Source organism: Camelus ferus, chromosome 1 (assembly GCF_009834535.1).
Source record: "Camelus ferus isolate YT-003-E chromosome 1, BCGSAC_Cfer_1.0, whole genome shotgun sequence".
Classification (NCBI taxonomy): domain Eukaryota; kingdom Metazoa; phylum Chordata; class Mammalia; order Artiodactyla; family Camelidae; genus Camelus; species Camelus ferus.
In genome coordinates, this window is record NC_045696.1 from 74,741,274 (window position 1) to 74,768,958 (window position 27,685).

General features: G+C 37.4%; 1 protein-coding gene and 1 pseudogene across 1 annotated transcript; one reads left to right on the forward strand and one right to left on the reverse strand.

Moving 5' to 3' along the window:
• ACTL6A (actin like 6A) lies at nt 1-27,685 on the reverse strand. The gene is made up of 14 exons (XM_032483848.1): nt 27,499-27,685; nt 17,535-17,611; nt 17,197-17,371; nt 14,018-14,118; nt 12,784-12,881; nt 8,018-8,112; nt 7,615-7,721; nt 7,431-7,520; nt 6,267-6,328; nt 5,847-5,961; nt 5,620-5,700; nt 3,872-3,967; nt 1,339-1,425; nt 1-476 (listed from the first exon to the last, which is right to left on the reverse strand). Exons 1-14 carry the CDS (start codon nt 27,521-27,523, stop codon nt 396-398), a joined length of 1,290 nt encoding a protein of 429 aa, XP_032339739.1. The 5' UTR covers nt 27,524-27,685; the 3' UTR covers nt 1-395.
• Nucleotides 19,739-21,281, forward strand: LOC102503499 (annotated as a pseudogene).

The window sequence follows — 27,685 nt, forward strand, 5'->3', positions numbered from 1 at the left end:
TATTTCTGGAATGGCTAGTAATTTTTATTTAATTTTGCAAGCCTAAGATAAAAGGCATAGGCAATAAATTTTACTAGTCAATAAAAAGTAATTCTACCAATCCACTGGTAATATACTAAACAGAGTTGGAAAACATTTTACTGAAAGCAAAATATTTAGAGAAAATAGACATTTATACAAAATTATAAAATGCTTGTAATAAGAATAAGTGCATTTCAAGGAAAGCACAAACTTATTTTAATTTATAGAGCCAGTTAAAGCCTTAAAAAATTTAAGTGGAAATTGAAATATGCAAAAATGTATAAACATTCTACAAAAGATGGTTGTTCTCTTCCTGAGTGTACTAAAGCTATGAAACGTAAGGTGACACAGAAGGTAGAGGTTTGGGAACCTTCTCAGGGGCATTTCCTTTCTACACACTGCTTCCCTCCTTCTTCATATTCCTGTTTGGAAATCCACATCTGTTGAAAGGTGCCCTGTGAAATGGAAAGAAAAATTATATATACTAATGTGGCTTTTTATAAAAAATTTTTTCTTTTAATATCTTCATTTTCACAACTCCTGATTTTTGAAGAAATAAAAAGAAGGTGAATGGAGGAAAGTGACCAGAGGAAAGAACCTGAACTACACTGCTATTAAGACACGTAAGCAGGAGAAATCTACTCCCTATGTTGTTCAGTTTTGAACTAAGATCTTTTAAAAGACTAGAAATAGAACACAGACAAGAAATATGTAAATGGACAGTTACAAACATTTAATAGGCCTAAAATGTTTAGCATTAAGTACTTAGTGACATTTGCTCTGGCTGCTCTGAGGTGAAGGGGAAATTCTCCAAATCTAGGGTATAGATAAGTACAAGGATTTTCTCCTGATTCAAGGCAGGCACCAGTCTAAGCAACATGCAAAACCCAACACCATGACTTCACCATCTGCCTCAAGAACCAATTCCTGACTTCTACCTTGCTAACAGGCCAGGAAGCAACCAGATCCTGAGAAGGAATGATTTAATTTTAAATGTGCTGCAGGTAAGTCCTGACAAGTGCCAACGTGAGTACTTGTCAGCAGAGGCATGGATAAGTTAACAGATTCCCACCTCTGTTTGAGGGGAAACTGAAATTAGGCTGACAAATACCCAGTAATAAGGTAATAAAGCATTTTCTTATACTGCAACATGTAAAACTATTATCAGGGCCACTACTCATTTGATAGTTTAAAATGCAAAGATAAATGATGTACTGGAATTATTTTTACTCTTTTTACTAAATTTAATATTTTTAGTGATACATTTAAGTTAAATAAGAATCTTTAACTATTTTACAAAGTAGTGCATCTACTAACCAGAGAAGCCAGAATGGAGCCACCAATCCATGAACTAAATCTCCGTTCCACTGTTGTATTATTTGCAATCAATTTCAACCGCATGCTCTAAAATGGAAAAAGAGAAATAAGTATTCCTAATGGTCAACTAGAACAAGTGACTCAACTTAGGAAATTCAGTTCTGATGAATTCTTTTTAGTCGCCCTGGTTCAAGCATTAGTTATACATGATTATTCTACAATAGCTAGGCTAACAGTAGGCTGGACTACTGTATATAAAGATAGATTAAAGAACTTTGATTATGTCTTATATAATTTAATAAGGAATAAATTATATAAACCTTAGAAAACTGCATACTATAGAGTATGGCATTCACAATTTAATCCTAGAACAGCAAACACATACTTAATGCTTAACTATAAATCAGGTACTATGCTAAGTGCTTCATATATTACTTCATTTCGTCTAACACCAAGGATAATTATTACCCCAACCTGCTGCCCTTTCTGCAGTCCTCAATTTTCTATTACCCTTTTAGGCCTTCATGTTACCCTAGTCCCTCCTATCTTAGTTCATCTCTCATATGTAAGTTCATCCCTCCTGAATCCTCCGTGTCTCCCACCCAAATCAAAATGCAGACATTAGATCTCTGGAGAGTTTATTTATACAGCTTTCTTTCCAAATTAGTTTCTGTTCTGCTTGAATGCTCTCTTAATGAACATGGTCTTACAGTCAGCACTATCCCTATCTCACTTCCTGTACTGAGAGATTTTTGCCCCCTACCTAGGAATTTGCTTCTGGGGATAGTTCTCAAACTGTTGATACTTACCAAATATTCTATATATGAACACACAGTTTGAGTCTTTTTCAAAGTGACATAATGTGTGTGTGTGGGAGGGGTGGAGAATGTGGAATGGCTGGGTGGGAGTGCTGGGAGCAAGAGGGACAAACACAGGTTTTTGTAGGCGAGGAACTGGTTGATGTTTATTAGAATGGATTGTGTTATTTCATTAAATTCTAATCACCTCCTAAAAGCCAAGGATAGTATCTAACTGGTCTTGACCAAACCTTAGACAGCCCATGTCTACAATCACTGTTCTGGGATTTTCTATGAAATCTAATTAGTACTATAATTGGGGTATATTCCAGATCAGACTGTATCTCCAAGAAGGTAAGACAGGTGTCAATCTTGTGCTTATATCAATACTTAAATAACAATTATTAAAATGTGGCATATGTAAAACATTCTTTTATATGAGAAACCAAAGGCTATCATATATACAAATTCTATAGATATTGTTAGGGCCTATGTAACCCCTAGTAAGTATTTTAAAACATAATATTTACCTTACAAAGAACTACTTGATGGAAGTTTATGAGATTATGATTGCTACTATTACTAATGTACCATATAAATCACCTTCTCCCTAAACCACGTTCTTCTATCCTTTTAAAAGTTGTCACAGTGCATGAAGGGATCTTTTTAAAACAACACAGAAGCTCTTCAGTCCTCTACTATTAATAAGTGACAATACCTGATACCTATCTGTGAGTTGAACCATGTCCCGCAAAGAGATATGTTGAAGTTCTAATCCCTGGTCCCTGTGAATGTGACCTAATTTAGAAACAGGGTCTCTGCAGATGTAGGGTGGGCCCCAATCTATTACGACTAGAGTTCTTATGAGAGAACAGACCTAGGAGGGGAGAATTCCATATGATGTTGCAGATGGAGACTGAAGTCCTATAGCCCAAGAAATGCCAAGGACTGCTGGTAAATCATCAGGTGCTAGAAAGAGGGAAGGACAGATTCTCTTCTGCACGTTTCAGAGAGCATAGCCCTGCTGACATGTTGATTTCAGACTTCTAGCTTCCAGAACTGAGAGGTGATAAATTTCTGTTGTTTTAAACCATCCAGTTTGGGTACTCTGTTACAGCAGCCCTAGGAAACTACTACACCATCCATCTTTCCAGCCGTGTGGCTCTCCCTGCTTCTACACGAGTATAAGCTAATGCCTTTAAACTGAAATGTGCCATCTTCCCTTCATATTTTGCACACGGTATTCCCTCTACACAGATGTCCTTTCATAAACTGCCATCCAGCCAAACTCCTAATCATGCAAATGGCTTCTTCATGAGGCTCTCCTGATACTCCTAGGGAGTTACGTGCTTGTCCCACAGTGTTCCTGAGAGTGCCTGGTTGATAACATACTGAACCACTTAGCACATTACAGTTTTTATTTTTTGCATATCTACTCCTCCTAGTAGACTGAGCGCTTGGTGGGAAGGGACTGTATTTCCTATCCCTAATGCCTAGCGGACTATAGGTACTTACATATGGAATCAATGAATAAAGTGAGAGTCAAATAATACAAGAGTAACTAATAGATGTCATCTAGAAAAATTTGATTAATAAGGGGTATTAACTTTAAGTAATACTATACCAAGCAAAATACCATCAATCTACTGAAAAACAAAACATGTCTATATAAAGTTACACCTGCAGTGAGGATACGTATGACTGAAAAATAGCACTAAAGAACAGACATAACTTACTGGGGGAGTTTTCTGAGAGAGTTCTCTATTCAACCTGTCAGTAAAGCTCTGTATTAGCGTGTTTCCTCCTGCCACTATAACGCTGCCATAGAGTCCCTGGGATGAAAACAAAAATAAATTAGTTCCAAATGTTTCCAACGGTTTTAAACACAACTACAAATAAAACCATGTCCTCCACTACAGTTTTGCCTTTCTTTTTAAATTTTTTACTTCTATATAGACCTAGTAGCTTAATCCAGTGGTTCTCAATCCTGGCTGTACATTCAACTCATTTAGGAAGCTTTTAAACCACCAATGCCTGGGGACAATTAAATAAAAATCTCTGGGGATGGGGTTGAGGCAAAGTTTAAAACTCTCCAGATGATTCTACTGTGCATTAAAGTATAAGAACCACCAATTTAAAGCAATTATTCTAAAACCCAATCATGATTTTCTGGCAGATAGCTGCCAATATTTAATTAGAGGTGCATTTCATAATTTCATCATCTCAGCATGCTCATCTAGAAGGTATGGTGTTTAAAATCAGACAAGATTGAATGATTATGATGGATAATGCATACTCCATCAGTTGTCCCAGCCAAAATGACTGCTACCTTCCTCTTGCAGGGATGTGCATCAGAACCACAGGGGGAGCTTTTTCAAAATCCACATGCTGAGGCCTCCCCAAATAAAACTAAGTTCCTAGTAATAAGGACTATATTTACCTCTAACTTGCATGTATGGCATCAAAAAGTTAAATGTCAACCTGCCTTTTTAGTGGCTAAGTTCATATTTTAAAAATTTATTCCAAATGTCTAAATCATCTAACTTTTGAAAGAGAAAATGGAATACATAAGCCTCTCCTCTGCAATCAACATTAGTTAAAAGGAGAAATCTCACCAAAAAAAAAAAAGTTATCAATCTCTTACTTCGTAAACCAATTGCCTTATTTCAAATCAATTGCCTTCCCCCAAAAGTGGCCTTTAGCTTATACTAAAAAAAACTTCATACTTATAACCCTATTGTCCTAAAAAGCAGCGCATGCCTGGTAGGTAACTAGCTGAAATAAGGAATGTTTTTCATAACTACCCAAAACTCTTTTTTGAATATGATTTTTTACACACCCTTAGCACTATGCTATAAACAAATAAATTAACTCAAAGAAAGCAGATATAGTATATTGGCTACAAATTACATCTACTGTTTAAATAAGATCTACTCTATCTAATAATTAGTATGGTATGTAATATGGAATTAGTCCTGGAGACTTGGCAAAGCACAAAAATACGAAGGTAAGATCATCATCTAAACTCCATGTATAAGTTACATAATTTAAACCCACCTTCCTGAAAAATAAAATAAATGCACTATATACATGAAAAGTCACCAATAATATATACATATTTTGGTTTGTGTCACATTTTAGGAAATCTCTAGAACTGTGCTATCATACAGTAGAGACTAGCTACATTTATAATGTGGCTAGTGTAGCTGAAGAACTGAAATTTAAATTTCTATTTATTTTAGTTGAATTTGCCACATATGGCCAGTAGCTACCACACTGGACACCACAGCTCTACAGAGTTCTGCATTTTTCCTTTTCTAGTGGAACTTCATTTTTTTTCTTTTTACATACTCTTTTATAAAATGGACTTCAAAGTCAATGGGCAAAGTTGCCTTCCTAAATAATGATGGCCATTATAAATAATGGGGGTATGAGATTGCGCTATAGGATACCTTGATGTCATAAACAGGAGAATGGCACTTACTGGTCTGATATCAATATCACACATTCCGACACTCGTAGTGACAACATGACTGACTCCCAGCATTGTATTTCCTGATAACCCCTACAACAAAACAGAAACAAGTAGTCACACAGAAGAACTTCAAACAATAAAGCACATCCAAACAAATTTAGTCAGTCTTATTTATGTTTTGCAATTACACAAGATTTTAAAAGGTAAAACCAGGCTAACTATGGAAGCTTTTATACCTTTACATTGGAAGGGTCGAATAATCCTTCAGGAATCTTTAACCTTTCTGCTCCAAAATCACAGTTGTAGCCATTGGGGAATTCATAATGAACAGTTGGCATCTGTGCGGCTACTCTGAAAACATATTAAACACTAATAAACAAAAGACAAAAACGATGCTCTTCAGAATCATAAACTACTAAGGAATCATCACCTTGTGAGAAAGCAGAGTGAGAATATCTTACTTTCTTTTAAAATGTTATTTAGTATTTAACAAAACTGTTTACCTTTAGACTGCTTAAGCATATTCTATCACTCTTTTAACTAAACAAATGAATTTCTTTCCTCATTTAGGAAGTATACAGCTTTTAAAATGATTAGTATGAAAGTTTTAATGAGCTATTAAATTATAAATCTTCAGATAAAATATGAAAACATACTGTTCATCGTAAGTTGAATCCGATACTTGAAGTACTGAGGCTTGAAAATCCTGGATAACACACTATGGATTTAAAAAAAAGGTTAAGAAACAAGGTTACTGAGGTTTGTCTTTGTATAATCTATGCTTTTGTAACATTCTTTTAAAATTCTTAATGAAAATGGACCACATTCCTTGTTGGCTGTCATTTCAAAGGTATAAATCTACCCAGCAAGGACTCTCAGCATCAAGAAATCAGATTCTAAACACTCATATTACAAGCTAAATTATACATTTAAATTACAACCATTATGAAAAAAAATGAGGAGATAAAAACAAGTGGGAACCCTTGTACCACAGTCCTACATAACAAAACTGGTTTTAGAACACTGTTTTTTCCTTAAAAATAAGTGTAGACTTAGAAGCAAGATTTCATTAGCTGAATATATATAAGCATGCATACGTATTGCATGTTATATAACTTTTAAAGACTGACAGTATAAAAGTTACAAAACTTGCTGTGAAATACATATGACCTCTGAGCTGTGAAGGAAAAATCTTGTCTAATGTCTAGGCAGTATTATTAATCATCGTCACAATTTTTTCTTGTACTGAACACCCACAAAAAACTTTTAGGTGTAAAAAACTGTCAAATAGGATATATCCCTGCCATAGAAAATTATGAAATTCATATCCTCTTACTGTTAGAAATGAAGGTATACTGTAGTGTGAAAGGTTGTTTTACTAACCTCTCCCCCATCAGTAAGTCATATGTTCAGAGATGGATTCTGAGTAAAGAAAATCTATTGTTGGCTCCTTGCTATGAACAGTAACACATTTTTTAATATAGCTGACTCATGTTAGGAAAAAGAACATAACTGAGCCACACTGGCAGGTTTCTATACACAAAAACCATTTTCTTAGCCAAAAAATGTACAGAATAGCATAATGCTTGTTTTTACCTCAAAAACAAAGCTCCTTTCAGGTCTCACCACAGTAATCCAAGTGAATATACAGCAGTTTGTTGACAAATTTGGCAAGTATGAAAAGCACCCCCCACCCCCACCAAAAATTTTTGTTTGTAAAATATCATTAAAAAGATAAAGTTTAAAAATACAAGTGCTCATATTCTATTCAAAGACTTATAGCCTATAATGCTTTCATAAAGAGAGTAAGGGTTACTTACGTTACACATGTAATTATGCCAAGACCTTGTAACCTGTGGCAACTTCTCTTTTCTTTTCCAGTTCGCTGGAGATCCTTCTCGAACAGCTTCCTGAGTGCCAAGAGCATGAGCTTATCAACAGAGTCCACAACATGGGGGTGGGGAGCTGGAGATAAATCCCAGAAATAAATCAACCGTCACTTACTTTTGATGCAATCATATATGGAGGAATCAGTTCTATATTCATTTCCTGAAAGAGTTCTCTGCATTGCATAGTAATAAAGTCTCCAGCAAGAGGGGATTTCACAATGCCTATGAAACAGATTAAATAAAGCTAAGAATTAAATCCAAACTCCTTGGGACAAATTTCCTCAGTGTATTTATAAACAAATTTTCTTCAAGTAGAATTAACTGAACTATCCCTCAAAGCATGAATGAATTCATGCATCCATTTTAAATATATACTATATACTAAAGATTTAAAAAACACTTAAAAAAAGACATTCAGAAACTGATAAATTTTGATAGTGGACTATTCTTTACTTTATTTCATTATCTGTGTCCTCATGGCAGCCCACACGTCCAGTGTACCCTGGTTACACGGTTACCTTGCTGAAGGACATAGCCATCGTGAACTGGAATTGCAGTGGTATGAGTGGCACCACTGTCCAAAATCAGCCCAGTAGAACGACCATTAGCAAATCTAGTTTAAAGCATTAAGGAAAAGAAAGTATCACGGCTCCTAAAAAAAGACTTACTGTGAAGGGAAGGTTTTATTAAGGCACTTTTTAAATATGTGCATTATGGCTCAACATGTGTTAAAGTAAATCTAGGGATGAAAGTTGATATCAAATAACATCTCTGGTTTAAAAACAAATGACAAAAGTTAGGACTCCCAGAATGGTGGCATGAAGAAGTCAGAAAAATCTTTATCCCAGAGACACCTGTTATTTAAGCTGGTCAAAATTAGCACAATTACTCAAAGTCTCTGGCATAGATCAAAGGGCTTACAACAAATTCAGAGGCATTTAAAAAATCTACAGAAACTTGGTAGGAAGAGTGGGAGGCTGTTACATTTGAGCTAAGAACAAGAACCATTCTCACACAGGATGAAAGCAGTTTCAGCAGTTTGGCGGCTGACTGGCAGTTATCATCTCCCTCCTGACTCAATAGGAAGAGCCATTCCAGGCACGTTCAACAGCCAGTGAATATCGGCAGGTCCCATTTATTCCATCTCCCACAGCTCTGTGCTGCAGACGGCCTGCATCATGTGAACATCGTAAACGGACATTCAGGAGTGGAGCCATTCACTGGGTCATCAAATATTTACCGAGCATCTATTATGTGCAAGTGATGAGTCTGGTGTTCAATAACGGAGGGAAGAAGGGAGGCCAGTCTAGCGCTAGCATTCCTTAAGCACAGAAGGCATACAAAGGTGAACCAACTGTCTCTGCCTTGAAGGATATCCTGTTCAGTGAAGCAGAGATCAGTTAAAGCTATAAAAAGAACAGCTCAGGATGCCCTGGGGAGTATAAAGGAGAGACCACCTAATCAACCCCCGGGATATCCAAGTATAAGCTGGGGAGGGGGACATGGGGAGGAGTAGGATCCTGTGGGAAGGCCAGGAGGCAAGGGGGCATGGTGAGGTCAGAGAAGTGCAAAGTAGTTCAGCAGAGCTTGAAAGCAGAAGGAAAGATGTGGAAGATGATTCTGGCTTATATCAGCAGGCTGGCAATTAAAGATTATCAGAGCTGCAGTGTGAAGACTGGACCAGGTAAAAGGAAGGGCTGCAGCAACCGCAGTGGACAGAAATAAATGGATTTGAGGGTTTGGATTGGGGTGGGGAGAGGCTGGAGAATAGATAGATCTTGATAACTACTAAATCTGAAGGGTTGATGAGGAAGACTCTTGATCTGGACAACTGGGAGTAAGATGAAATACAAAGGAAAAGGAATAAATTTGGGAAGATAAATTCAGATTTGGACATAATGAGTTTAAAGAGTTTAAACAGAAACTAATTAAGTGCTCAAATTTAAACTAATACAAAAAGCTCTAGTAGGCAGCTGGACGTGGCCTGAAGCTCACAGGAGATCTGGGTTACAGATAAGGATTTGTAATTTGTCACTGTATAACTAGTATCTGAAGCCAAGGAAATGGATAGTTAAATCACCTGTCAAGAGGCTAAAGGCAGAAAACCAAGGCATGGGTAGGGATGAATAGAGGAAAGAGGTCTGAGAACAAATGGCCAGAAAGATAGGTTAGTAGTTATCTTTGCTATTACTGGTACTCTACTGATCTCTGGTCAACTATACACATAAACACTAATTTTATCTCTATTAGTACAAAGTGAGACAGCAACGCCAGACTAAAAAGTAGCATAAAGGCATGTAAACCCTCCTATAGATGGCAACTATAAAATCTGAGCTTATTTGAGTGACCATTATAAGATACCAGAAAGTATCCAAAAGTAGTCAAAATTCAGCCAAAATTTTAATCCTCATGAAACTGCAACTAGAAAGGGTTAAGAATTGTACGTTTGCAGCTTCCTTGCCTGAAAGTGCCTCCCAGCTCTCCCAGCTCTCCCAGCTCCATGGCTATGGCTTAGGAAAGCAGTGGTGAAAAACCCCAACTTTACCACAATCAGTGAACCAAGGGAAAGCAGTTCAGGGCTAGAAGAGCTAGCAAAACTCAACAGAAGAAAGAAAAGCCGGACATTTAAGATAGAAACTCTGGAAGCAGCAGAACCACAGAAAGGGTAAAATCCAAAATCCGAGTATAAAATCTACCCAAATCACTAGCTGACCACTGAACTATTCAAGTGTAGGACTTCAGGGGGACCAACAAAAATGCAGAGGGAACAGAAGAGTAATGCAGTCTTGAAAAAGAGAGTTGCACCACTGAGTTCTGTGATTTTGCTTCCTTTTTAATTAAATGAATTTCCCAACAGTATGCAGCTCAGGCAGCAGAAAGCTGAAGCCTTCCTCCCAACTTGCGATGTCAAGGACAGACAGAGCCTGAGGCTGGCAGATATGAGAGCCCAGATATCAAGTCAGCTAAAACAATACTACTCTTCTCATTGTTATTTGTTTTGGAAAATAGAATTACCTTTTCCATAAAACTGTTATTTGTGTTGGCACTAATGCATCTATTTTTGTTCTTTTTAACTGAACTAACAAGTAAATGTTAAAAGAAGTCTTAGTTTTAAATTCTCGAACAGTAATATTGATAGTTATAACTCACACAAACAAAAGGTCTGTAGCATTCTCAGTAATTTTTAAAAGTGTAAAGGAATCCTGAGGGCATGTTTGAGGAGCCAAAACAGTTTTCAGAATTATACTAAGATATTATTCGCCTTTTTCACTGTCATTCTCTCATGAGTGTACAGGGGAGTTTTCCAGAGGCTATGTCATGTGTGATACACAACAGACTGAATACAAAAGCTAGATATGAGAATCCAACTTCTGCTATTAGGTCCAAAGTCAAAGGGATTTGAAGAAATGTAAAACGAAGCCACCCTTTCATTAGTATTTTTGGTTTTGGAAAATACAGTTATTTTTTATTCAAATATTTTATTTATGTTAAAATACAATGGGCTTATTAATTTACTTAAAATAAGCAAATATAATTTTTAAGTTTCTGTTTTAATTTCTAATTTGATAAATACTGTCAAATACAATCCACATAAAAGTTCTAGGTAGAAAAAATTTGAGAACCACTGAGCTAGAAAAACACAGTAAAAAATACCAGTTAGCAAAACCCAGAAATGTTAGAAAATTCTATGAGACAAACAATCTGCTTCCCTTAACAAATAAATTATAAGAAAAAAAAAAAAGGAAGGGCAGAATCTATAGCCCAGAAGAGACCTATATCAAACAATACATCACCCTTGTCGTTTAGGTCCTGATTCAAATATACTAAACTGTTTCTTTTTTTTAAAAAAGAAAATAAATTGTGGTTATATCTTTTTTTGTAAGAGACATAACAGCAAAATCTTTTAGAGATACATGCTAGAGTTTCTATAGATAAAGCTACATAATATCTGGAATTTACTTCAAAACCATGAAGGGAGGGGGAGTGGGTGAGGTTGTAGTTCATACAACTTAGCTCTGTGTTGAAAATTGTTAAACCTGGGTGACAAGCACGTGGAGGTTCAATATAATAGTCTATCTTCTGTGTTAGAAATTTTCTATAACAAAAAGTTAAAAAATAAAATGCCAATTATGTTTATAGCCAAACAGACCTATGTTCAAATTCAGAACTGCCATTTTCAAGTTGCAGATTGGGAGCAGTTTGCTTACTTTGATTCTGATTCCTGGCAGAGTTATTGTGAAAATTAACTTAAATAATGCACACAATGAGTCTGCTAGCACTCTCCCTCCTCTACTCAAAACCTGCAATGGTTCTCTAAAGTTCACATTTTTTAAATCTAACATGCAAGGCCTCTACAGCCTGACTTACACCTATTTTTACAACTCCTTCTGAAGCTGAGCATGAATCAACTATAAACTAAGTCACTGTGAAGAACATTCACACCTTCCACCTCCACACTTTTGCTAAAGTCATCTCCAAGACACAGCACGACAGACAAATGCTGGATTACAGTTACCACAGTGATTCTCACACATACATAAAATTTATTTGAATATGACAGCAATCCAGGGAGGTATACATGATAAATTAGTAAAAAGTGAAGCTCTGGTTTTAAGTACCCAATTCAAGATCTGTTTATAAGCACTGAAACTTAAACTCTAAATATAGGGCTCTTTCCCCCACATATACAACTAAATTCTTTTCTTTATAAAGGTTTGTCAAGCTTCATTATTCCTCCACTGAACTATAACTACTACTTGAAAAATTAAAATCACGTACTTCTTTATGACTTTTGCCAATTCTATTTTGAAGTACTATTTAAATTTATTATTTAGCTTTCAACAAGAATATTAATTATACTTTGAGATCAGGACATAGTATTTCCTATAAATATCTGGTAATTAACTCTTCAATGAATTATAGCCAATTTCCACTTTTCTACAGTATTGGGAGAGAAGGAGGGAAATGGCAAGCTTTGAATTCATCTCAGCCAACTGACTTAAACACTGCCCTCTACTTCCCCTTCTAAAAACAAATTTTCTTTCAACTCTGTTAAATTAATGAGCAGGATTTGAATGTTTCTTTCCTATTTCCCTCTCACATTTTCACATGTATCAGTTCCAATAAGAAATACTAAAGGACAGATATCCAAAAAGCAATAGAGAAAAACCCTCAGACTTCTGAACCAGCAAGAACTGGCTCCTGCCCTCCTGCTGGGGCATCACCTTCAGCAGCACCACAGCTGCTTCTCAAGAACAGCAGAGTATTACTCTCTCAAGGATACGCTGTCAAAACTGCAGTTTTGCAGAGGAAGAACGCAGGGATGTTGTAGTGTTCAAACATTAACTCTGTCAGCTTCTCTCTCTTTGCTCTGGTATTCCACTTGAGAAGAGGGAAAAAGAAATGCAAATTACTTATTATTTAAAGACTAAAATGGTGATTTATCTCAAGACTCATTACAGCATTAATAAAGATGTGAAACATTAAAAATAGAGTAAAATACCATGGAAAATCTTCATGGTAATATCTTTACAACATTTATATCTGCTTGTAAATAAATTTAATAAATTAAATATAAAGTTTATTATTTAATAAGTAAAACTGCTGCTATGAATTCTAGAAATTAGACTTTTCAAAGTACAGGGAAATCAGGATTCTTATAAACATGAAGTATTATTAAATCTTAACAGTGAATCTAGTCATCAAAATCTTAAATATGAATTTTATTTTTTAAATCAGCATAAAATACATTTATTTTGACATTTTAGATTTTAAAATAACTTTATTGTGGTATAATTAACTTATAACAAACTGTACATATTTAAAGTGTACAATTTGATAAAATTTGACATATATATTCAAACATGAAAATGTTACAATCAAGACAGTGAACATATACATTAGCCTCCAAAAGTTTTTATGTTCCTTTATAATCTCCCTTTCCCATTCTTCCTCATATCCTCCCTTCCCAGATCACCATTAATCTACCTTTTTTTTAAATATGAATTTTAAACCAAATTCTCCCACTTGTAGTTGGTACTCATAAAAGAAACTACAGGTTAGAAAACAATAACAAAATATTCGTAATTTACGATCATTACACTAGCCTTCTGGGCCCCTTTGACTCTGTACCAAATGTATTTCACAAGAGACTTTGGGCTAGCAATTTCTAGCCCTAGTTCAACACTGACTTCTTTCCTGGAGACCTAAATATAAAAGCAGATATGCAATGCCCTTGAGGGATAAGGGACAATTCATAAACCAAAATGGGAAGCAGCCAAAGAAAATTCAGGAAAAAATAGATAAATAACCACCAAAACCCACTAGGGCGCTTTATTATTGCTCTTTGACTATTTTAATTACTGAAATAATAAAAGTTTTAATTATATTTAAAAATTAATCCACCTTTCCCTAACTTCAAAATCCAGAACATGAATTTCTATTTCTTTAAAGAAAAAAGAAACATTCTTCAAATGAGTTAAAAACAACCTAGAGAAACTTGAAAGTCTTTGTCTCACCGGTGCTTCTGACATGAGAACAGGATGTAGGCTGGCTTCTGACTTGACATGCATTTTGTAGGTATGATCCAAAATAGCCTGGAAACTATCCCAATCTTCAACTAGAATATAAGATTAATACCTTGAAAACAATGCTTAGTTGAATATAGCAGCTTTTGAGAGATCGTTTTTAATGATTTAGCATTAATACCTCAACATATAGAACCTACTTATTTTACAATCTACTTCGTAACATAGTACTTTACACAGACATCATTTTTGTCTTCTAGATATGGTTCTTCCAGCCCCCAAAGTATTACAACCCCTAGACCTGTCCCAGATGTAATTAATGTATCTAATAGACCTAAAATCCCAAATTAGTAAGTACTTACTAGAGGCCTAATATGCAATTGGAATGGTAAGAGGAAACACAGAAGAAACCTAGACCAGACATTCAAAAAGCTTATACTCTACATGAAATAGGATGAAGACATGAAAAAGAAAATTAAGGAATAGTATGTTTTCAACTTGTCTTCCACCTAAACATTTCACTGAAACTGCTCATGTAAGTCACTAATGACATTCTAACAGGCAAACTCAGCAGATACTTCGTATTTGTAATCTCACACAACCTCTCTTCATTATCTGACACTATGGACTCACGAGTTTATAAACTTTTTCTGCCACAGTCCAAGGAAGAAATGTCATTACTTGTACAACATACAACAGGCCTATCAGGATGGTTCTTTTTGGTCAATGGACTTCCTTGGTAGCTTTAACTTTTCTTTCCCCTTCTTAATGTAAATCTCAGTGTCACAGCTGAGAACAATGACAATCACTGGACTTCTGTGCTTCTATAACTTTTTCTTCTCTTGGCCTTCTCCTGAATTTTCTCCTACTTCCCTAACTGTTCCTTCTCACTTTCCTTCATAGGCACCTCTTGGTTAAATACGTAAGTTTTCACAAGGAATGCCATTGTCAATCCCCTTCTCATACCCCAGACTCCTTCTGGGTAATAAGATGCACCTCCATGTCTCAAAATCTTTCTCACCTGCTTACTAGATCTGCACCTATTTTCATATACTTCGAACTAATAACAAACTCATTTACTTGCTGTGCAGAAAGAGTTAAACTTAGCAGACCTGCAAAAGGCCTGCTTACAAGGTTGACCCTTGGCTGGCATCTGGGAACTTGGCCAATAAACAGTTTCCTACAATGATATAAAACTTTCCCTAAATAAGAGTAGTTCATTGTGCCTAAGCTGTTTATACCAACAATGTGGTTTATGCTGAACACCCTTCTGTGAGTTCAAGGTTTTGGTACATGTTAGGCATAGGGTACCTACATGACCAACTTCCAGTAAAAACTATGGGAACTGAATCTTTTTTTAATCTAAAAGTCAGTCATTTATTCCAAGTATCAAGATAATACAATAAGATATTTGTAACAAAAAAAGTCCTCCAGTTCTTTTTTTTTTAAACTGCTCTATTGAAGTTTAATTTACCATAACATGGATCCATTTTAAGTGTAAAATTAAATGATTTTCTTTTGTAAATCTACAGGACTGTGTGACTAGTATTACAATCCAATTTTAGAACGTTTCCGTCACTCCAAAAAGAAACTGTATGCCCTTTTGCAGTCACTTCCCATTCCATCCACAGCCCCCAGCGACTACTACTCTACTTTCTGTCTCTATAGGCTAGCCTTTTCTGGTCATTTCATATGAGAATAATCATACATTACGTGGAGTTCTGTGTCTGATTTCCTCCATTTGGCATAAGGCTTTTGGGGTTCATCCATATTTTAGCTTACATCAGTATTTTGTTCCTTTTATTGCTGAATAGTACTTTATTTTATGGATATACCACATTTTATATATCCATTCATCCAGTGATACACATTTGGGCTATTTCCACTTTTTGGCTAATATGGATAATGCTGCTATGAACATTTGCGTATAAGTATTTGTGTGGACATATGTTTTCATTTCTTTTGTGTTGATATGCAGGAGTGGAACTATTTCGATTCTACAGTGAATTTATGTTTAACCTGTTAAGAAACTGTCAAACTATTTTCCAAAGCCGCTGCACCATTTTATGTTCTCTCCAGAAACAGATATGGAGGTTTCACTTTCTCTGTATCCTCATCACACTTGTTATTGTCTGTCTTTATAATATGGCCATTCTGGTGAGGGTGAAGTAGGATGCTGAGTCGTTAAAGAGCTCCCCTCGTAGACCACACGTGTTCCTGGTGGCTGGCGGAATTAACCTGTGAGTGATCTTGGGTCTCACACTTGCTTTTTAAGACCATAAAATTTACTCCTCCCCCTTCCATTCCTATCTCTATGCATGATACCCTCCATTTAGTCACTCCAATCAAAAATCTAGGAAAGTTTCTCAACTCTTCTTGATTCACCCCTTCAGTCACTTAGTACCATTCGTCCTAGATACCTCTGCCATCAGTGTTAAAACTTAAACCCTCTTCATTTCTCATCTGGACTCTCACCTCCCTAACTGATCTCTCTGTCTCTAGTATCTCCCTCCAATATAGCCTGAATATTGCTGTTAGAATTATCTTTCCAGCTGGCATATATTCACTTGTCTGTTTAAATTCCTTTGGGGTTACCATTCAGTTACCAGCTTAATACACCCCTGGCCATTACAAGCCCTTTTATGACTACTCTCTGCCTACCATTTCTGCAGTTGGCCCTAATGAACCCAATGTTACAGTCATATTCAATTGATGACATTTCTGAATATGCAAGTATCTTCCACATCTCCATCTCTTCACACATGCTGGTGGCTCTGCTTTACCCAGCCTTGCCAGTCAGGCTAATTCTTATTCAGTGATTAAGATTCAGTACAAAAGTTACCTCCTTTGTGGAAACCATCACTGACTCCCAATGACAGAGTTAAATACCTCCCCTCTCTAATCCCACTGCTTATCAAATATACTTATATTATAGCTCTTACACGACATATTTGTATATATACATCTATCTCCCCTACCTATGAGTTTTTTGAGGAAAAGGAACATGTTTTATGCATCTTTATATTCTCAGTGCCTGGAACATCAGTTCGTGGAATAAAAACAACAAAAAATAGCTGATGTCCAACTTACAAGAAGCCATTGCTTTACATCTAAAATATACTATGCATACTCTACATTTATAATCAAATCCATAAAAAAAAAAAACATACCCATCCCATTTTTCAGTGGTGAAATGGCCTCCATATTCTCCCTCGGAACACGTAGGGCATTAGTATCTATGTAGTAGGTGGGGCCGCCTTGTTTGCCTTTATCGCCATCTATTTCCATCAATGTACTTCCATCATCTCTTTCTACCACCATTCCAATAGCTGTAGGGAAATCGACCTGGAAGGGTCAAAAACATGATTGACAACTTTTACCTGTCTTTATCAAGGAGTCATTTTCCCCCAACTACTGTCTTTTACCATATTTGAGTCAGAATTTCTGCATGAATTTAACTCTGCATGAATGGCCCCTGATATCCAATTAACACTAATGTTACACTTACCTTGGGACAGTCCTCACCAGCATAACCAGCTCTCACAGTATAGGATCCAATGTCAAAAACAAGGGCTCCAACTTCATCTGAAAAGACGAAAAGATAATTAACATTAACAACTTATAAGTATCATGTGAAAATTAAGAGTACTTAGCATACTTAAAATGAAAATATATGTGAAAGCTCTATAAAAATCAAAACAGGCATTACATTCATATTACTAGCTTGAACCTAGTTTTAAATACACCCTAAACTAAAGGTTCACTTAATTAAAATATATCAAGTTATACATAGTATATCAGTAGAAGTTAAAACAGGAAAGAGATGGTACACTAAAATTAGGTTAACTTAAGCAGAGTTTACTGATTAAAGGGACTATTTACAAAGATACAGGCACAATATAGAAAACCAGAAAGGACGGTATGATACCCTATGACTAGTAATAACAGAAATACGTAGCCACCCTTAGAACTGAAGAAATGCAGAGAGGAAACCGTTACCAGAACCTGGAGAGAGCTGTGTGGGGAGGGCACCTGACAGGATCTGTGACCTTCAGTTGAGGGATGGAGGCAGTCTTGGCTGACCCTGCGGGAAAGGAACCAGACTAACATATGCCAACCTCTCTCCCCACTGGCAAGGGTGATCTTATAATTTCTCATCCAAACTGAGTCACTTCTGAATGTGATAGGAATCCCTATTAATATTTTACCAGGACAAGTGGCACAAAGCAGGAAGTATGATTACTCTACCACCGGCCAAACCAGAAGTCAGAAGAGTCCACTGATGAAGTCTAGAAGGGTCAGACTTTAAGGGCACAGAGAAGGTGGAAATGGGTGGAAGGTAGATATAGGGGGGCAAAAGAATGATATTCAGTACACTTAGGTATCATTTTTTCATACATTAGAGGAAATTATATTTCATGCACATAGGGAAGAAACTTAGCAAAAAAAACCCAAGAAAAACAGAGAACCTGAAGCATACCTGAATGCCTGAAGTTCAAGGTATAACAATACAGGCCAGGTAGAAATCATTAAGATGAAGGTATCATCAAAGTTTGCACATTTCACAGATGTGTATGAGATAAAAAGTTGAATGCTGAGCGAGAATGCTGGTATTTTTTTCATATTCAAATTCAGAGAAAAGCCTCTATACTTTAAAAATACTTCACCCAAAACAGCATGCTCCTAAAACAAAGCACTTGGGTTTTCTAGGCACGGATTTTTCAAAGAAGGATTTTTTCAATCAATCATTAAAGATAATAAAGAAAAACTACTCAGCTCCATTAAACTAGCAAAAATTAGTAAGTCTGATAAGACCAAGTGTTGTCAAAGACAGGGAAAAAGGAACCCTTATACATTTGCTGTTAAAAGTTGTAAACCAGTACAACCACTATGGACAATTCAGTCATCTACACTAAAGTTGAAAATGTGCATATATAGAAATTCCACTTTTATCTTCCCTCGAGAAAGTCTCTTAAGTATATCACAAGGAGACATGTATGAGACCGTTCACTAGCTTATGTGACCTCAGTTGATTTACTATCTTGCCTCAGTTTATGCATATGTAAAATATGCATAATAATAGTTCCTACCTCACAGGATGCTCAAAGTATGTAAGCACTTAGAACATTACCTGGCACATAACAAACACAGTAAGTGGTAGCTGCCATTGTAATTATTACCATCACACTGCTTGCCACAGGAAAGAGCAGAAGGATTAAATGACCTCTCAGTAGGGAAACAGATAAACTACAGTTTATTCATACAGTGAAATACTACATAGTAGTTAAAAACGAATAGTCTAGATCTGCATGTATCAACATGGATAAATCTCAAAAGAATTAGCTTAAAAAACTATTTACTATGCACACATATTTTGATACTATTTAATTCATTATGGATTCACACACACTTAATAAAGTATAAAAATATGCATAGGATTGGGAGTATTACATACCAAGTTCGGCTTACTGATTACCTCTCAGGGGGCAGAAAGGAGAATCTATATCAATAACATTTTGTAAAATATGAGGCAAATATGACAAAATATTACATTTACTTAATCTCAGTAGTGAGTACAGAAGAATCACATATGAACTTATATACAGATTTTATTTTTAGTATGTTTAAAGTATTTCAAAAACCAAACAAATAATAATTTTTAAAATAAAGAAAAATCAATTCTTGGCCTCTTCCTCTCAGTCCCATATTGAACTCGAGTTGGAAGAGGTGAGTCCGGTCTCAAAATGGAGGTAAAACCGCCACCCGGTAGCCCTGAGCCCGACTCCGGCCATCGCCACCGCCGCGGGGAGGAGGGCCATGATCCAAAGGAAGCAGAGCAGTTGAGAAAACTGTTTATTGGTGGTCTGAGCTTTGAAACTACAGATGATAGCTTAAGAGAACATTTTGAGAAATGGGGCACACTTACAGATTGTGTGGTGATGACCCCCAAACAAAACGTTCCAGGGGCTTTGGTTTTGTGACTTACTCTTGTGTTGAAGAGCTGGATGCAGCAATGTGTGCTCAACCTCACAAGGTTGATGGGCGTGTAGTGGAACCAAAGAGAGCTGTTTCTAGAGAGGATTCTGTAAAGCCTGGTGCCCATCTAACAGTGAAGAAAATTTTTGTTGGTGGTATTAAAGAAGATACTGAAGAATATAATCTGAGACTACTTTGAAAGGTATGGCAAGACTGAAACCACAGAAGTTATGGAAGACAGACAGAGTGGGAAAAAGACAGGATTTGCTTTTGTAACTTTTGATGATCATGATACAGTTGATAAAATTGTTGTTCAGAAATACCACACTATTAATGGGCATAACTGTGAAGTGAAAAAGGCCCTTTCTAAACAAGAAATGCAGTCTGCTGGATCACAAAGAGGTCGTGGAGGTGGATCTGGCAACTTTATGTGTCGTTGTGGAAACTTTGGAGGTGGTGGAGGTAACTTTGGCCGTGGTGGAAACTTTGGTGGAAGAGGAGGCTATGGCAGTGGAGGTGGTGGCAGCAGAGGTAGTTATGGAGGAGGTGACGGTGGATATAATGGATTTGGAGGTGACGGTGGCAACTATGGTGGTGGTCCTGGTTATAGTAGTAGAAGAGGCTATGGCGGTGGTGGACCAGGATATGGAAACCAAGGTGGTGGATATGGTGGCAGTGGTGGAGGATACGATGGGTACAACGAAGGAGGAAATTTTGGAGGTAACTATGGTGGTGGTGGGAACTATAATGATTTTGGAAATTATAGTGGATAACAGCAATCAAATTATGGACCCATGAAGCAGGGCAGTTTTGGTGGAAGAAGCTCGGGAAGTCCTTATGGTGGTGGTTATGGATCTGGTGGTGGAAGTGGTGGATATGGTAGCAGAGGGTTCTAAAAACTCAGCAGAAAAGGGCTACAGTTTTTAGCAGGAGAGCGAGCGAGGAGTTGTCAGGAAAGCTGCAGGTTACTTTGAGACAGTCGTCCCAAATGCATTAGAGGAACTGTAAAAATCTGCCACAGGAGGAACGATGATCCATAGTCAGAAAAGTTACTGCAGCTTTAACAGGAAACCCTACTTGTTCAGGACTGTCATAGCCACAGTTTGCAAAAAGTGCAGCTTTTGATTAATGCAATGTAGTGTCAATTAGATGTACATTCCTGAGGTCTTTTATCTGTTGTAGCTTTGTCTTCTTCTTTTTCTTTTCATTACATCAGGTATATTGCCCTGTAAATTGTGGTAGTGGTACCAGGAATAAAAAATTAAGGAATTTTTAATTTTTCAATATTTGTGTAGTTCAGTTTTTCTACATTTTAGTACAGAAACTTTAACAAAATGCAGTTTTGAAGGTGTTTTCTTGTGAGTTAACAAGTAAAGAAGATCATTGTTAATTACTATTTTGTATGAATTTTGCTAAAGTTAACTGTAAAGAAGCACCTGCTTACATGCAGTTTAAGGGGAATCTATTCTCCCCATTTCCAAACCATGAAATGAATGGGCTCTGACATGTGGAGAGAACAGATATTTGTATGTTTGCAACGTGTGTTTTAGATAACAGAATTGGGTATTTAAATTAGAATATTTTTGAATTTAACAGCATTAAGATTTACCTTCAAATGAAAAATCTCAAAATTTCTATTTGGTTTTTGTGCATTTTCTTTCAAAATGTAATCATGATTTTAGTGTATTAGCTTTACTGAGAGTCCTAGCTGTGTTTAGAACATCATTCTGCATTCACTTTGGTCACATGTAAACTGCTGCCATAGTTTTACTTGGGTGTAAAGGATGTCTACTGCCCGCTGTTTAAATTCTGGAAAGGGGTAGTGAATGTTTTCCCTTTCCTCCTACCTGAAGAAACATTCTTAAAATCTTGGAAGATACAGGACCACTAAGCTTGCTGTATCTGAGCAAATTAGTGGCTACCCTTTTTTTCCTTTTTAAAGCACAAGAGGCCCATAAATCTTCAGTTATTTTCCTTGGTTTAATATATTTTTTTTTGATACAAGCTCTCAGAGCAAGAGAATAAAAATCATACATTGCTTAACCCTTAAAAAAAAAAGAAAAACCAATTCTTACACTACAACTATCATAATTGAGAGATGGTATCTTTACAGCATAATGATGTCATTTTTATTTAAATAAAATGAAAAGCCACCTATTTTTATTTCTAATTTGAAAGGAAGTTTCTGCATTTGTTACATTTCCCTAAGTAATCAACCTTTCTACATATACTCACTGGTCTAAATTATTTTGTCTAAAAGTAGAGGTTCTTAAAAGTAGAATACTGCATTTGTTTTCACTACACCATGTAAACTCAAGTACAAACAGTAAGTAAAGCAGTATACCAATGAACATGAATTAGTAAACTTTAACACTCTGATTAACCAGAATGCGGGGTACAGAAATATCCTAACTAAATGAATTGCCTGTTTAACCAAACTTTTCAACTCCTGTTCTCAAGGATCAGTCTTTTGCCACGCGCCAGGGCTCTTAACCTTTTCTGTGTCATGGACCCCTTTAATAATGTTCTATTCTAGGATGAACTGTTTCCTCCTAAAATTCACATGTTGAAGTTTTAACCTCTAATAACTTAGAATGTGACTGTTTTTGGAGAGAAGGTCTTTTTAAAAAAAATTTTCATTGAAGCACAGTTGATTTACAATATTAGTTCAGGTGTACAGCAAAGTGATTCCATTATACATATACATAAATAGATATATGTTTTTTCTTTTCAGATTCTTTTCCATTATATGTTATTACAAGAAACTGAATATAGTTCCCTGTGCTATACAGTAGATCCTTGTTGTTCATTTTATATATAGTAATGTGTCTGTTAACCCTCAACGTCTTAATTTATCCCTCCCTGCCCTTTCCACTTAGGTAACCATAGTTTGCTTTCTATGTCCATGAGTCTGTTTTTGGTTTGCAAATAGAATTTATATCATTTTTTTAGATTCCACATATAAGTGATATCATACGATATTTGTCTTTCTCAGTCTTACTTCACTCAATATGATAATCTCTGGGTCCATCCATGTTGCTGCAAATGGTCTTCAAAGAAATGATTAAGTTAAGTAAAAATATCATTAGGGTGGGCCCTAATCCTATCTGACTGATGTCCTTACATGAAGAAAAAATTTGGACACATACATGAACACAGGGAAGATCATGTGAGGACACAGGGAGAAAAAGGCCAACATAAGCCAAGGAGAAAGGCCTCTGAAGAAAACAACCCTGCCAACACCCTTACCTCAGACTTCTAGCCTCCAGAACTGTGAGAAAATTTCTGTTGTTTAAGCTGCCCCGTCCATGGTACTTTGCTATGGCAGCCCTAGCACACTCATACAGATATCTGAGAATACTTATGAACACCTTCTTAGAATGTTTTCAGACAGACTACAAAAGAAACCAATTAGAATACAATAGTTATATGCATGGACTCCTTGGGAAACCCCTCTAACTTTACTTTTCCTAGGTAATCTGCTCCACTCCTACAGCCTCAACTTCTACCTAAATACTGATACTTCTAATCTCAAATCTCTCCAGCCTGCATCTTCATCTAGATCCTACCTCAAACTTCCTACTGTACATCAACATCACTTCCACCTGATGTCCCACGGCTACCTCAAATTCAGCACATCTGAATCAGTCTTCTCTTATCCCATCCCGCCCAACCTAATCTCAGCAGTGCTTAGCAGTTAGTGGCCCCGGTCAGCAGAGGCAAAAACCTTTGTGAACACCTTCATATTTCATACCCCTCATCAAGTTCTGCCAAATATCTCTGCTAAGTATTTCTCAACTCCCCTCCTCTTTAATGTCATTGCCATTGTCTCGAGTCAAGCTCTAATCTCAACCACGAACTACCACAGTGCCCTACGGGTACTGTGCTTCCATCTTCACCTGCTCAATCCACCTTTCAAACTGCTGTACTGGGATCTTTCAAAATTGTAACTGAACTTTTTGGTACATAACTCCTTCAATGAAAAGAAAGGGGTGAACTGACTGGTGGTTTCTCATCTGCAAGATAAAATTCAAATCATTCTACCCAGGTAATGTTCAAGATTTAGCATAATCTGGCAGCAGTCTTCACCTCCCTCTCATCCACTAGCCTTGCTGATATTATGCTGTCTCCTAAACACACCATTTACTCTCACTCAGCTAACCTCTGCATGCTGTCCCTCTCTGTTCCTCTTCCATCATCCCCAAAACCTCCTTTGTAAAGTCCCTTGACTCCCCCACACTGAGTTAATAACTTTGTGCTACCTCTGTACATTCCATACCTTGTCATGATTGTACATACTTCAGTGAATTAGTCAATAACCTTTACCATCAATACAAGACACTATAAACTATAAGATGCACCATTATTTTTCTCACGCACGACTTAAAAAAAACAAACTGCCAATTAAACTCTGCCATGCCATCAATAATATTCCAACTTTGGCTCTTTAAATGTGAGGAAAACATATATACAACTAAAAATTAATGAAATATGGTGTCTATTTATTTGACTGACTCACCTACAAGGAGCTGCAAGCTTCATGAAGGAAGAAGCTATACTCTGCACACAGCAAGCACTCAAAAATATTTTTTGTGTGAAAAGAAAAATCTAATAAATCAGTTATTTTCCTGTCTTAATTAGTGTGGTAAATTTGACACTGGGATTTTAACTTGAGTTAAGACTCTAGATTCTCAGAATTTTGCATCTGTTCATTTTCCTTTTTTCGAGGATGAGAGATATTTCCTATGTTTTGTTAAAAACAAAGCAACAATGAACCTAAAATAGGAAAATGGTAAATGGAGATAGGCGGCTTAATAGCTTAACCACAAAGGTCCAGATATTTTAAAACTAGGATGCAATTTCTAGTGGATAAAAATACTTCAGGGTTGAATCTCTTTTCACTAAAAATGCTATTTTCACTTTTTTGAGGATTCTGATGTTTTTCCCCAGAGTAAATGGTTTCCAAGTTTAGGGGTGATGTGATTTTTCGGAGAAAACGCAGAGCAATGAGGGCAATTTTCTAACCTGGCCTTAAAACGTTCCAATATAATACTGAAAGCTAATTATCTTTGTGAGGAGGTAGAAAGGTTATTGTTTGTTTGTTTGGACAAAGGTGCCCCAATTCATGGGGAAGATGATTTTGAGAAATTCTTAAGATTAGAGATGGGGGCTTGGTGCAGAAGTGATAAAACTAACAATTTATCAAAGATGGGCTGGTAGTATACCTGTTTATTTTTTATCACGCAAAGGAGTCTGAAGCAGAGGAGTATCAGAAAAGATGATCACAGGAGCAATGAGCAGGCCTAGAAACCAATTATGGGAAGTATGGAAATCTGGATGAATTACACATTATACCTGAAGCTAAAGATCAGTGTCATATATCATCAGAAAAAACTATTGGAATAAGACAGGCACAAATTTTAAAATTTAAACTACAGATACCTTTTTAATAATTAGGTTAAAAATACAGTTTACTAAGCTAATTACACAAAATTTAGGGGGGAGGTTTGGTTGCTTTTCACAGAAAACGTGACCCACTATAAATACTGGCCATACAGTGGTAGCTCAAACACACTTATCTTTATCATACACTTATTTTTGTGAGTTTTAAATACTTTATATGTAAAATAGGCTTTAAGATATATTCCTCTACATAAGCAAATGAGAAGCAGGATGTTTATTCTGAATACCTAACCCATACATGAATATATTATGGTTATATACTTAAAAATGGCTTATGGAAAAACAACCAAACTCTTTTTTTTTTTTTTTTTTTTAATTTTAAACAGCAAAAGGTTTTACTGAAATGCCTTTTCTTCATCCCAGAGGTCAGCTCCCCATTTACTAGAAAGCTATGTAACTCTGGGCTGGTTACTTAATCTTTTCTATACCTCATTTTCTCCCTTTAAAATATGGGGATAAGCAGTACTATTTCCCATGGTTCTTATGGATTAACTGAGTTAATGTACATATTAAGTGCAATGCATGAAAAGCCTCTGGAACACTGTTTGGTGCCCAGTATGCATCCAATAAATGTTAACTGTTGGCATTATCAGTAACCATTTTCTACCTTGGTCACAATAAACAATGCCTCGTAAGGAAATATAGTGGACAGCCTTTAGGTTCTTGGATCAGTGAACCTGAAAGTCAAAACAGAGACAGCAGTCTCCATGAGGCAAAGGCACAGAGATCCAGTTTTTCTGTCAGGACCATCTTCAGATGGGTAAGACGTAAATCATGAAGATTCACTAGGCTTTCTCCAAGGTAAAAATGTGAAACTAGTGACTCTCACATTTAAGAAATCAACACCAAGAACGTAAATGGGTTAAGGAGGGGGTGAGGGTCAGCGCTATCATCTGAGTAAAGACTCAAGCTTCACGCCAAAACTACTAAGAACTTTGAAAACCTTGTCTTCATCTCCTACTTATAAAATGCCATCCTCTTCAGAAACAGTATCCTTATTAAACACAATAACAAAAGAAAGCAACACTTTGGATTTGTCTCTGTTTTCTAACTCATCAAACACGACAGAAAACATGAATCGTATACATCAGGGCTTCATCAAGGTATCCTGCAGAAAACGGAGGTTCAGATTCAGTAGATTGAGAGTGGCGCTTGAGATTCTACATGTCCAAAGAGCTTGCAGGAGGTGCTGATGCGGCTGATCCTTGGATCAGACTTTGTAAGTGTAGCATTACACCCACTTAACCCTCACAACCACCCCAATGGGTAGGGATTATCATCCCACAAACGAAGAGACTGAAGTTGGGAAAGGTTAAGTTATCTGCCCAAGACCAAACAGCTAAATAAATGGTGAGGCTATTACAACCCAGGTCTGTGTGACCCCCCAAGCCCCTGATCATCTTTCACTACACCACAGCCTACTCATCCTTAAGCATCCTGAAATTACAATGTGTTCCTAAATTAAGTCCGAGCTGACCCGCCCACGAGTAATTTTGGAGAATTCACAGCGGACAAACAGGCAGGAGTTACTGAAAGGTGTGAGGCAGCGCGAGCGCGGAGAGGGGACGGAGAGGAGGCTGCGCCCTGAGTGGCCGCCACTCCTCCAATCAGTTCCACCCCTCGCGGCTCGCTCTGCCATCTCCCGCACGCCGCGGAAACCCTCCGTCCGCGCTAGCGAACTGCTGGGACCTCCCGAGTTTAAACACACACGCGCGCACAGCCCGACCGAGCCGACTGTGAGAGGGAGGGGGCCCGGCCGCCCAGCCCCGAGCCGGCGCGCACCCCCAAAAGCCGGCTCCGCGGCAGGCGGAGGCTGGAAGGGGCCGCAGGGGGCGGCGACTCCCGGCGCCCGAGGTGCTCGCAGAGCCGGGTGGGCTCCGGAGGCGGGCAGAGAGCAGGGCGGGGATGGGGCGGGGAGGCCGGGGTCCCGAGAGGGGGAGACCGGAAGGGCCGCCGGGGAGAGGAGGGCTGGGGACGGCGGTTACACACCCAACACGCTAAAAAGGCGCGCTCTCCCGACCGGCCGCACTCACCTCCCCCGTACACCCCGCCGCTCATGGCTGCTGTCGACGCGACTCCTACGGTAAAGGCCACCAGGTGAAGTGACTGCAACGGCCGCAGCTGCGGGTCCTGAGAAGCTCTAGCCCCCGACCCCCTTAACTTCCACCGCCACCCGCCTCCGGCAACAAAGCAGCGTCCACACACCCCGGAGCGCAGTCA